The sequence below is a fragment of the Gorilla gorilla genome, chromosome 13 (assembly GCF_029281585.2).
Source record: "Gorilla gorilla gorilla isolate KB3781 chromosome 13, NHGRI_mGorGor1-v2.1_pri, whole genome shotgun sequence".
NCBI classification, from domain to species: Eukaryota; Metazoa; Chordata; class Mammalia; order Primates; family Hominidae; genus Gorilla; species Gorilla gorilla.
In genome coordinates this window covers 85,844,549-85,857,043 of record NC_073237.2, presented here as the reverse complement: position 1 = coordinate 85,857,043, position 12,495 = coordinate 85,844,549, and the positions used below count along the sequence as shown (strand labels likewise).

General features: G+C 50.8%; 1 protein-coding gene across 13 annotated transcripts in view; it reads left to right on the top strand.

Moving 5' to 3' along the window:
- Positions 1–12,495, top strand: part of SEMA4D (semaphorin 4D) — a 137,044-nt gene that overhangs the window by 82,319 nt on the left and 42,230 nt on the right. For all 13 annotated transcript variants that reach the window (XM_055350834.2, XM_063696546.1, XM_031014765.3 and 10 more), the window contains one exon: positions 10,232–10,580. In XM_055350834.2, the coding sequence (XP_055206809.2) occupies positions 10,475–10,580 (106 nt within the window). In that variant the 5' untranslated portion in view covers positions 10,232–10,474. The remainder of the gene's footprint in view (positions 1–10,231; positions 10,581–12,495) is intronic.

Sequence of the window (12,495 nt, the reverse complement as noted above, 5' to 3'; positions counted from 1 at the left end):
TTTGCCCTCCCTGCAAGCCAAGCTCTGGGGGACCGAAGCACCAGTTTTAGTGTCATATCAAAGGCTCTACCAGTGTAAATGGTGACCGACCTTTGGCATTCTGGAAGCATCTCTGCCGGCTGGGTTCTATCCGGTGCTGAGCTCTGCTCGGTGCCAGCAGCCCCTGAATTGCCACTGTCTCAGTCAGCTCAGGCTGCTCAAACAAAATGTCATAGACTGGGTGACATAAAAACAGACATTTATTTATCCATTCCGGAGGCTGGGAAGTCCAAGATCAAGGCGCTGGCAGATTTGGTGTCTGGTGAAGGCCCTCCTCCTGGTTCATAGACAGCATCTTCTCACATGGTTGAGGGGTGAGGGAGCTCTCTGGGACTCCTTTTATAGGGGCACGACTTCCATTCATGAAGACTCTGCCCTCCTGACCCAGTCACCTCCCAAAGGCTCCCTCTCCAGAAACCATCACATTGGTGGTTAGGATTTCAACATCTGAATTTGGGGGTAATCCAGACATTCAGACCATAGTATCACCTTTGAAAGACATGACACCAGGCATCCCTTTAGGGCCACAGGGTTAACACAGTCCTCCCTGAGGGGCTGGCCAGCCACTTCCCAGAACAACCCCACACTGTGCCTGGGAGCCAGTGTCCAGTGGGGAGACCGTTGGCCCCCTTAGAGGTGGCAGCAGGTCAACATTAGGCCAGTGGAAGATGATTATTTTTGCTAGCACTAACCTGCTTGGGCCCAAGGATGCATGCACACACCACACACCCTCCAGAAAAGACAGTATTGTCTGTATCCAAGTCTGAAGAGTAAAGTGGTGTCACACAAATGACATGACAGTCTGCATCTCTGCCATGCTGGCTGCTGCTTAGAGGGGTCCCCACTCTTCCTCTGAAGGGCCCTGTTCCTGCCGCCACTCTGCATGCATCCTCATAGCGCTTGTCCTGCCGACATTGCTGATAGATGGATGCGTGTGTTCTTCACTCCCACCGCCGTCTGTCTCTCTCCCTGGGTTTCCCATTCTGTACATGCTGCACCCAGGGGTTTGGGAAGTGGGTGAGGGTTAGAGCATGTCTGAGATATCCTGGCTGTGGCTCGCTTGCCCCTGCAGGGATGTGGCTTGAGGGTGAAGTAGACTGGTCCTGGTAGCTGCCCTGCTGGGTGAGTCCGGCCCAACACAGGTCCAGGGCTAGGCATGTCCCTGCAGAGCTGGAGTGCTGGTCTCCAGGGATCCATTTTAATTCTAGGAAAACTGAAGTTGGAACAATAAACTGTTTATTATGCTTGTGACCTAGACAGCTCCTGAAACCCATTCCTGATTCCTGATGGGATAAGGCCATTCTATCCTCAGTTTGCAAGGCAGTGACATCAGCATCCTAACTGGAGGTGGGAGAGGGGTTTCTGGGGGCAGAGGACATCCCAGGGTGGGGATACTTGGTGGCCAGGCACTGGCAGGGCATGGTTGGTGAGGGCTGCGGTGTCTTCTGTTTCCTAGCACCTGGCTGCCTGCTTCCAGCTGGGAGGGAAGGTGTGGTGAGTGCCTGTCCTCCACTGTCCTGGTTGTAGGGCCTGGAGAGACTCTAAGCTTTACCTGCCCCATCTGGGCAAACCCCTGAGATAAGAAATAAGCCAGAACACGCTCCCCCAGGCAGTGGTTTGCATGCAGTGAGGTCAGGGGTCCAGGTAATGACTGCCTATGTTAGATTGGCCAGTCCACAGCTGTCACCAGAGATCCCCTTTCAGTTTCCCTGGGATGCCAGCCAGGGCATTTTAATGCCAGTGTTGCATCCTGTTGCTGGCATAAGCACTGACACCTTCCATGTGGTAGTGACTGGTGTCCCCTCTGTAATCTACCCTAGCTGCCAGACAGCTGATCCCAGGAAGGAGCCGAGACACGGGTGACTGGACAGTCCCCAGATGGCATTTTGGTTCATGGTTCCTGCCTTACAGGACACTAGCCAGCAGTCACTATTCACATCTAAGATGCAACACTAGATCAGAATGTATGTTCTGCAACAGAGTGACACATGCACAGATGCACATATACACACATGCACACACAGATGCACACATACATGTCTGCGTACACATACACAGATGCGCACAGATGCGCACACAGATGCATGCACGTATGTGCGCATATAGCTATGCACACATACATGTATATGCATACACAGATACATATGTATGGATATATATACACAGACATGCACAGGTGCACACATACATTATACACACACATACACAGATGCCCATGCATACACATATGTATACATATGCAGAGATCCAAGCAGATGCACATGCACTCACACAGGTGTACATATGTATGCACACAGACATACACATGCATGTGCAGACATGCAGACATACACATGTACACAACACACCTGTACAGATGTGTACAAATGTACAAACATGGATAGGTGCACATATCTATGCGGGTTCATGTGCACACATACAGAAATACAGATGCACATGCGTGCACATACACAGATGCATACACACAGATGTACATGTGTCCACATATATATACATACACGCAGACATGTATGCACAGTGGTTGCTGGGTACTCCCATTTTCTCTGCTGTGACCTCCTGCCTTGATTTGAAGACCCCTGGGGGTGGGAGAGCTGCCTTCTGACAAGTACTGACGGGCAAAAGAGTGTGGGGCTCAGAGCCCCCTTGGAGTTCCATTCTGCTGACATTTAAAGTGGGCTCGTGCACCCTCATGAACAGCCCCAATTACGTGTAAGTAATGAGAGTGACATTTCATAACCCTGTCTTTCTAATGGGCTCCTGTGTCAAGTCATTCTTTCTGAATGCAAAGGGCAGCAATTTCACAGTGTCAGGGCAAAATGCACATGCATACAGCTCAGCTCCCAGCGGGATACCTTTGCTTCTCAGAAATGGCGAAGAAAGCCAGCAAAATGGGCTTTTTCTCCTTTTGTTTTAATTTAACTATTTAGAGTGAGGTCCTTAATGTAACACCCATCAATGATTATGGAGCCACTGTTCTGAAAGAACTCGCGGGGCCGGCAGATCTGTGTGAGTGTGGTGTGTGCTTTGCTTAAAGCAACTTTAAAATTATATGAAACAATGCATTCTCGTTGAAAAAGGAAAAAAAAAACCCTCCAATGTCACAAAGAAAATGTGCAGCCCCTCCCCCTCCCTGGGAGGAGCAGTGTGTGGCATGGGTTTCTGTCCTGACCTTTGGCTACTCGTGTGGACTGTTTTAAAGGCCATTTGAGAAGAGCAGCAGGGCCTGATTTATGCCATCGAGAATCTGGTGTCTGCTGATGAGATCAATACACTGCAGACCTGGATATAAATCCGTGCCAGGAAGCCTGGTGGTCAATCATTGTTCTCAGGGCAGGGCCTGGAAGCCAGGTGGGGGTGCACATGCCCTGCTGAGCTCTACATGGCAGTGTCTGGATTGGTCCAAGGTAAAAGCAATTAAGAAAAAGGTTTCTTTTCAACATAACCAGTTTGAGTAACTGCATAAACAGCACCAGTCCTGACAGTCCTTCGTAACCGTTTAAAGCCACCCAGGAGAACCTGCTGGCTTCCACCTGGGCACCTGCTGACACTCCTGGAAATACCTTATCTCAGCCACATTCGTTCGGGGATGGCTTTGCCATCCCTGGGTTTGGTCGTGGATACTATTACAAGATTTGTTTTCAATCGCTCTTCACTGGTGATTTTGTTTTGTGGAACTTTCCACTCTTGGCTCCTTACCTTTGTCCTCTCCAGGTCTGGCCCGAGTCTTCTCACTGGGATATTTGTGTTTCTCCTGTTCTGCCTCAACTAAGTCAGGTCCTTAGGCCAAGTGCTATGAAAACAATACCACAGAGGGGGATGGAGTGTGGGGGTCAGGGGAGGCAAAGAGTGACTGTGGGATGGAGCCAGCCACCAGCAGCTCCTGGGGGGAGAACAGTCTGGAAGAGGGAGCAGCAAGTGCCAAGGCTGCGAGGCAGCCTGGGACGGGTGGGGTGCATCGGAGGGAGGGGGCAGGAGTGGAGTGGAAGAGGCTGGCCGCATTAGGTGCTGGCATTCTGCATTAAATCCTGTGCCACTGCCCAGCGCTTCGCCTTTGCGGTGAACAATCCTATTTTTACAGCGTGTTTGAGCCCCCAGATGTGGCTGCCCTAGGGACCCAGGCTCTGCACAGAGTCAGCTCACTCTTCCCATCCTTGGGAGCCTCCCTTCAGGGGGTCGTGTCTTCTGCTTCTGGATCCACTGGGCTGCTTTCCCCAGGCTGTGAGGAACCAGAACGTGGATGTCTTTTTAAGGTTAATTCATTTTATGAGAGTAATTAATGCAGGTAATTTTAAAGTGAAGTAGTTCTTTAACTTGAGAGAGGAAGCAGCACTTGCTTGTCTTGTCCCTTTGTCCCTTCCCTGCTGCCCTGAGACACTGAGTTTCAACTATTTTCACCATTTTGGTATTTTCCTTCAAATTAGATACGCCTACATTTCCTGACTTTTCCATCTTAGATGTTGTATTATGATGGAAGACAGGACTGTGTTCTCCGACTCTTGTCCCCTCCCCTTCCCTCTCTGTCTTCCCCCAGACCTCCAGTGGAGTTAGTTGTAATTTTTGTCATGGGGGCTGTGCAACTGGGCAGTGATAAGTACACTCTGGTTACATTTCCATTCATGGGTCACTCTTGCTTCCCTGGGGTTAATAACTTCATTTTCTAATCTGTGTATCTGTTCTATTTCATCTTCAGACTCTTTGCCAGAGCCTTAAAATGCATTTCTGAGAACAAAGCCACAGATGCAATCAGTAATCCACTGTGCCTTCTCCTGCCCCGCCCCATTGGAGCCTCTGCCTGCTCCCCAGCTCCCCGCTCTCTCTGCCTCTCCTCCACTCGCTTCCTAAGAAAGAAGACCTGGGAAGCAGCTCCCTTGTTTTGGTGGAGCAAATCCTGCAGTAGCTTTCTGAGAAAGAAGCTGAGGGAGGTAAAACATTTGAGAACTTGTAGGTTTGAAGCAGTGTTCTGTACTGCACTCATACTGATTGATAATTTGACTAGATGGGGAATTCTAGGTATGAAGTCATCTTCCCTGGGATTCAAAGGTGTTGCTTTGCTGCCTCAAGTGGGGCACTCAGAGGTAATTTCTTTGTGGCCTGTTTCTTTCTGGAAGCCTCATGTAACCCTCATTTCAGGATGATGTGTCTGGTGTGGGCGGGTTCCTTTCATTCACTGTGCTCCTGGGCGCTGTTATTGCGAAAGCTCAGGTCCTTCTGTTCTAGTTATTTTCTTTTTATTACTGCTTTAATAATTCCTCATTTTTTTCCCGGAGCTCCTGCCAGTTCCGTGTGGGACTCCTGAATGGATCGTCCAGTCGTCTGTTCCCCCTTTTTTCATCTCTGCTACATGTGTAACTTCTAGGAAACCTCTTTAGTTTACGTTCCAGTCTTTCATTTCTTTCACCACATTTTACTTTTAAGCTTGCTTCCATTTTCCAGGTTGTGTTTCTTTGTGACTTCTTCCAGGCCCTGGCTCAACTCTGGTCTGAAATTCAAATCAGTCAGCTCTGGTGGTGTGTGACAGGGTTGGTGGTAAACACAGCCACTGTTAAAAATTAAATATGTGGACTTAAAATGAAACAAATTATATTTAAAAAGGTAAAATACTCAGAACTCATTCCTTTCTAGTATCGTGTGCATTCTACTGTTATCTGTGTGGTTGCAGTTACTCGCCTCTTGTATCTGAGATGGCAGTGCCATGTGCTGGGTGCTGCTGTGCACGTCTCCCCAGTTCAGCGGCATCATTCTGGGAGCTCGAAAGCAGCATTTACACCACAGAAATCAGCGTGTGCTGCAAGCTGGGCACCCCCCACCTTACCCCCACCGCCCACCCCCACTGCCCACCCCGTGGAGAGCCAGTTGTTACAGCTTGCCAGCACACCGTTGGTTACTGCTCACCTATTAATAGATTCCAAAGTCACCTCCCTCTTCCATTTTTATCCTTAAAGTTCATATCCTTTTAGAGTCATTTCATTGGGTTTCCAGAGAGAGTTGAGATAAATCTCTGTGTTCTCCCATCTCCTGGCTCTGGACTCTTAGCCTGGCCTGACCCCAGCATGCTTATTGGGATATGCAGAGGACTGATTGCAGTTGGGGGATCTAGATAGGAATTAGATCCCATGCAAACCGTATCTCTCCAACAGTGACCCAGCATCTTTGGTATTTGACCCGAAATGAACTGGGCCCTGTGGGCCTTGCGTCTCTGCTCCTAGCCCTCTGGTGTGAGCACTTACTTCCTTAACGTGTCCAGGCCATGAACCCTCACAGAGGCTTCTTTTGTGACTGGCAAGGAACTCCTAGGCCTGTTCCTTGTTGTTACTGATTTTAATAGACTTTATTTTTTAGATCAGTTTTAGGTTCATAGAAAAATTGAGAAGGTGGTACAGAGATTTCCCATATGCTCCTTCCCCACACATGCACAGCCCCCTCATTTTCAGAATCCCCCCCACAGTGGTGCCTTTGCTACAGTCGATGAACCCACATAGGTACCTTATCACCCGACATCTGTATCTGGACATTAGGATTGCCAGTTGGTGTTGTACATTCTATAGGCTTGAACAAATGCATACTGACATGTGTCCACCGTGGTAGTATCCCTGCCAGCCTAGTTTCCCTGCCCTAAAAACCCTCTCTCTCCCCAGCCCCTGGGAACCACTGATCTTTTTACTGTCTTCATGGTTTTGCCTTTCCCAGAATGTCCTATAGTTGGGATCATGCAGTATGTACTTTTACAGATTGGCTTCTTTCTCTTTAATGATAAGCTTTTAAAGTTCCTCTGTGTCTTTTCATGGCCTAATGGCTCGTTTATTTTTAATGCTGAGTAACGTTCCCCTGTCTGGATGTAGCGGTTTGTATACCCACTCGCCTGCCCCTGGGCTGTCCCCACTGCTGGCTTCCTGTGTGGTTGGCACGCCTTACCTCTGCAGGCTCCGCATCCGTCTTCAGAGCGCCTTCTCCCATCCCATGGCAGCTCATTGCTGTTTCTTTTGTGTGTATGGACCTTTGCCCAGCTGGGGGACATGCCACGAGAGAGGTTGTTTCTGCTTTATCCTTGCTGTGCACAGCTTGGCACTGGCTGGGACCTGGGTCTGGGTGTGGCTTGGAGGAGCCAATGTCAGCTCATTGGGTTTCACTGGGCTGGGACTGCAGCACATGGACCAGGCCACTGGTGTCCTTGCTGCATGCATGACAAGAACCCTCTCCAAGGCCCTGCCTGCCGCAGGCCTGCCTCCTCCTCCTCCTCCTCTAGTGGCGCGGGAGCCAGTGTGAAGTCTCTCACGATGCGAGTGTGCAGTCCTCTTCTGCTTTAAGGGATGGGGCAGCCTGGCCACGTTGTCACTTCTGGCTCTCACTGGCTGTATGATGTTTGTCACATGGAACGGGAGAAAGGACGCATCCTTAAAATGCCAGGGGATCATTGCTCCAAAAGGAGGGGTAGTTGGTTTTTAATGGGAGCTTTTCTCTTGAGGGACTGTGGACAGCTTGTCACCACTGTTACCATCCTTTCTCATGTCTGTCATTGCATGCAGTGAGGACTGAGAAGAGCAAGGGCAGCAGGACCCTGGAGGGGCATGGGATGTTTCTGGGTGCCAGGCCCTGGGCTGGTTGCTTCCACGCAGCCCCACTCCAGGGCGTGCGTTCTGTGGGGCCAGGACTTGTTTGTTCCAGGCTTAGCAGGAGCTCCATTTGTATTTGTCAGAGCACTAAACATTATTATTATCAGATGCTAATTGATTATATATTAATATGATTTAGCAGATAATTCTCACAACTTTGTAGGCCAAGTAGGTCAACTTCTGTTTTGCAAACAAAAAGTGACACCATTATGGCAAGGAGCTGCAAATGTGCCTGGAATTCAGAAGATCTGAACCTATAATTTATTGAGTCTTCTTCATTGGGAGCCTATGTAGAAACCATTACTGGTTTGGGAGCTCAAAGTGGAGCAGCTTTTGGGAGCCACTCCTAATTACCGATCAGTTATACAGAGGAAAAGCCTCTCAGATGAATGAGACTGTGCAGTGGGATTTAGACTGGCAACTTCAGAACATACACATCTGGAAATGTTCTAAATGGTGTTGACAGGGAGGAGAGACAGCCGTTACACAGCCTTGCAGAGGGGCCGAGCCCTGTGTGTTCAGGTGTAGCCAGGACAGTGCAGTGGAGGGAGTGTGGATGAGGAGCAGTTGGATGGAGGTAGAGTAGGGTTGTCCATGGCCTTCCTGGCCATGATGAAAATGTGGGCCTTATTCTGAGTGATGAGAAGGTGTTGAAACATTTCACATGGGGAAAGGATATGATCTGGATTTATGATAAGAGCATGACTTTGGCCACTGCTACTTTGTGGCAGTGGATTGGAGGGAGGTTGTGTCAGTTTGGAATGGTATTTGTTGGTAACAAAAATCTGCAAGCAAGTAATTTAAAGATTTTAACAATTTTATTAGCAAGTCTGCATAGACTCATAGCCTAGGGTCTCATAGGCTCTTGTGGGTTTCACTTGGCCATTCTTAGAATGAGACTTTTATCTTCATGTTGACAGCATAGCTGCCAGAGCTCCAGCCATCACATTCTAGTTCCAGGCAGCAGCAGGAAGAAGGACTGAGGGAATTGCTAGCTGAATCAGCCTCCTTTAAAGAGCTTTCCTGGAATTGCCATCTAATAAATTCCACATACAGTTTTTTTGGCCAGAACTCTCACCAGAGAAGCTGGGAGATATAGTGAGCTGGGCACACTGCCAACCCAAGTAACCTCGGGATTTTGTTAGCGAGGGTGCAGGAACATGGATGCTGGGGCAGGAAGCCAGTGATCTCTACCATGGAAGCAAGAGGCCAGGATGAGAGGTGAGCACTGCTCAGATGAGTGATGGTGGTGGAGATGGACAGGAGGAGACAAGCCCCAGATGTGTTTGAGGCTGAGCAGCAGCACCATCTATGGATTGGGGGTGGGGGTGGGGTTAGAGGTAGATGGGGTCGGCCCCTGACTGCTGGTGCTTTTTTTTTAGGTGGGGACACGGACTGTAGGAATTGGCTGGAAGCAGAGTGAGGTTCCGTTTCGGCTGTGTCTGGCTGGGTGTGGAAGGCGGCATGTGGAGGTGGTGGGGAGGAGTGGGGTTCTAGAGTCTGGAGCTCAGGGGTGTGGTTGTTCCATGACCCTCACAGGACTCCTGGATAGAAGGGGGAGCAAGGGACTCAGGGATCCCAGGTTGCTGTTTTGAGTGAACTGTTTACAGAAGTGTAATGTGAAAGTGCCCAATCACTGGGTGCCCAGCTCAGGACATTCTCGTAGAGTGAACCCAGGGATGCAGCTGGCCCCAGATCAAGGTGCTAGACCCCCTTGGGCCAGTCCTGTGGCGGGTTACGCTGTGGGGCCCAGCAAAGGTACACCAGGACAGTAGCCAGGCAGTCATCAGAGAATGTTGGGGACATGAGAGATGGGGCCAGGAGGCCTGTGCATGCCTCTCCTACCACCAGCCCCACAATTTCACTAAGCAGCATTAAGCCTGTTCTTTTACTAAGGGCTGTTTCTTACTGGGCAAATCAGAGTGAGTTACCACCATTTCTATGGTGCACAGACTTCTTTAAGTGAGACTGGAAGAGCTAGCAGGGTCCCATTTGGGGCAGGAGGTCAGACACTCCTGCGTGGTGAGGCCTCACGTGCATGTGTTTGTACAGCTGTACATCCGTGCATGTGTGTGTGCATATGTGTGCACGTGTGTGTGCATGTGTGTGCACTCACATGTACATCTTAGCTCTCTCTGCAGCCTCTGGTTTTTCTGGCCGTTTCCTCGCTGAGCGTTGCAAAGGCAGAGTCTCTAAGGGAAACTGAAACCCGAGTTCTCTTCCTTCATTTTCATCTCATTACCAGCTGGACACAGCAGCCACACAGGAAGGAAGCTGGGCAGCCAGCCGGCCATGTGTGTCTGCCAGGTGCCCCACACCAGGTCCCCTCCATGTGTCTGTCCTGTATTCTGGGCTGGTAGCTGGAGGAGCGGGAAGCACTGACTCCTGAAGACCCTGGCTTCGCTTTCCTGTGTCCGTTGGGCTGTCCACTTCTAAGACTCTCTTTGTCCCCCGCTGCCTTCCATATTCCTCAGCAGATGGACCCGGGTGAGGATCCAGGGCAAGCAGAGGGGCTACAGAGCAGTGAGAAGCAGGTCATCACTCACCATGGGTCCTGCCTCTTCTTTCTCATGTCCTTCCAGCATTTCTTCTGAGGCCCTGAAGAAGTATCAAGTAGGCTTTGACATTGCGGTGGTGAGAGCGACCCCTCCTCACCTGGAGAACTGGGAAATGTGGATTCTCAGGGACCGCGCTGTTCACGAGCTCCAGGCTGTGCTGCTGGCCCTGGTCCTGGGGCGCTGAGCCACATCTGCAGTAGCACACTTGCCCGGCCACCTGCTGCCGTGAGCCTTTGTTGCTGAAGCCCCTGGGGTCGCCTCTACCTGATGAGGATGTGCAACCCCATTAGGGGGCTGCTCATGGCCCTTGCAGTGATGTTTGGGACAGCGATGGCATTTGCACCCATACCCCGGATCACCTGGGAGCACAGAGGTGAGCGACGAAACCTGCAGGGGTGCTGATGGCCTGGGATGGGGACCTCACTGCCTGGGATGCTGAGGTGGGTGGCTGGGGACGGGACAGGGACCCCACTTCCTGGGATGCTGAGGCGGGTGGCTGGGGATGGGACAGGGACTCCACTTCCTGAGATGCTGAGGTGAGTGGCTGAGGACGGGATGGGGACCCCACTTCCTGGGATGCTGAGGCGGGTGGCTGAGGATGGGATGGGGACCCCACTTCCTGGGATGCTGAGGCGGGTGGCTGGGGACAGGATGGGGACTCCACTTCCTGGGATGCTGAGGCGGGTGGCTGAGGACGGGATGGGGACCCCACTTCCTGGGATGCTGAGGTGAGTGGCTGAGGACAGGACAGGGACCCCACTTCCTGGGATGCTGAGGTGGGTGGCTGGGGATGGGATGGGGACTCCACTTCCTGGAATGCTGAGGCGGGTGACTGGGGATGGGATGGGGACTCCACTTCCTGGGATGCTGAGGCGGGTGACTGGGGATGGGATGGGGACTCCACTTCCTGGGATGCTGAAGCGGGTGGCTGAGGACGAGATGGGGACCCCACTTCCTGGGATGCTGAGGTGAGTGGCTGAGAATGGGACAGGGACCCCACTTCCTGGGATGCTGAGGTGGGTGGCTGGGGATGGGATGGGGACCCCACTTCCTGGGATGCTGAGGTGGGTGGCTGGGGACGGGATGGGGACTCCACTTCCTGGGATGCTGAGGCGGGTGGCTGGGGATGGGACAGGAACTCCACTTCCAGGGATGCTCAGGCAGGTGGCTGAGGATGCTGGCATGTGATCTGTTGGATTCTCTGCTCTGAGAACTTTTGTCTGAGCAGACAGGCCTACTCAGCTGATCTAAGGGAGAGGCTGTGACAACTGTAGATACTCAGCAAGGCTCGTGCAGACCTCCTGATTTGGTTTCTGATTTTGGGGACCCCTGACAGGAAGCTTCCCTCCCTCGTACCTGGTAATGTTTGCGGTGTGCTGCCAAAGCACCCACCCCACTGAGCGTCTGCTCCAGGCGCTTGAGAAGAACAGTGAGGCATCATAAGGATGCTGGTCCTATGTGCAGCTGAGTCTCATGCCAGCTACTTTCCTTTCCTGCTGTTTAGTTTTTTTTTAGTTATTTCTTCTCTTGGAGGATGTGTCTGGGGACCCGGGTTTCTGACTCAGTGGATTGAGAGCTTACACCCTGGGTCCTGAGCAAGGTGTTGCTTGCAGGTGGCTGAGAGCTGTCAGCAATATAGGCCATTGTGCTGAGAAAGAGGACCTGCTGCCTGTGTGCATCTCTGTTCCACATGGGAAAATTAGAACAGAAAGCATGAACACCTGACTCTCTTTGTTTTTTCTCGAAGTCAGGGTCTGGCTCTGTTGCCCAGGCTAGAGTGCAGTGGGACAATCATAGCTTACTGCAGCCTCAATCTCCTGGACGCAAGCAGTCGTCCCACCTTGGCCTCCCAAAGTGCTGGGGTTACAGGTGCCCGCCACCACACCTGGCCCACCTGACTCTTAAATAAAGCAGACTCTTGGTAATATGTAAAAAGCCAAGGTCAAAATGCTCAAATTGTTGTCAGGACAGTTGAAGAAACAGGTCCTAAAAAAAATAATGCTGATACATTTATATTATTCTTAAGCAGCTATTGCTCAAATCTTCATTTTCCTAAGTAGCTATTGATACAGTAACCTAATAAGCAAAGAGACGTCACTTGTTTCTCTGTCTATAAGTTTGTGGTGGTGATCACTGAGAATTGCGTGCGTTGATGGATATATTCTCCAAAAGAAATTTTGTGAAGATTTTGAAGTAAAACATTCTTTTCCTGAATAAGAAAATCCTAAATCATTGTATTCCTGTACACCTAATCTGTGGATGACAAGGCTTGTAGACCAGAGTTGGGT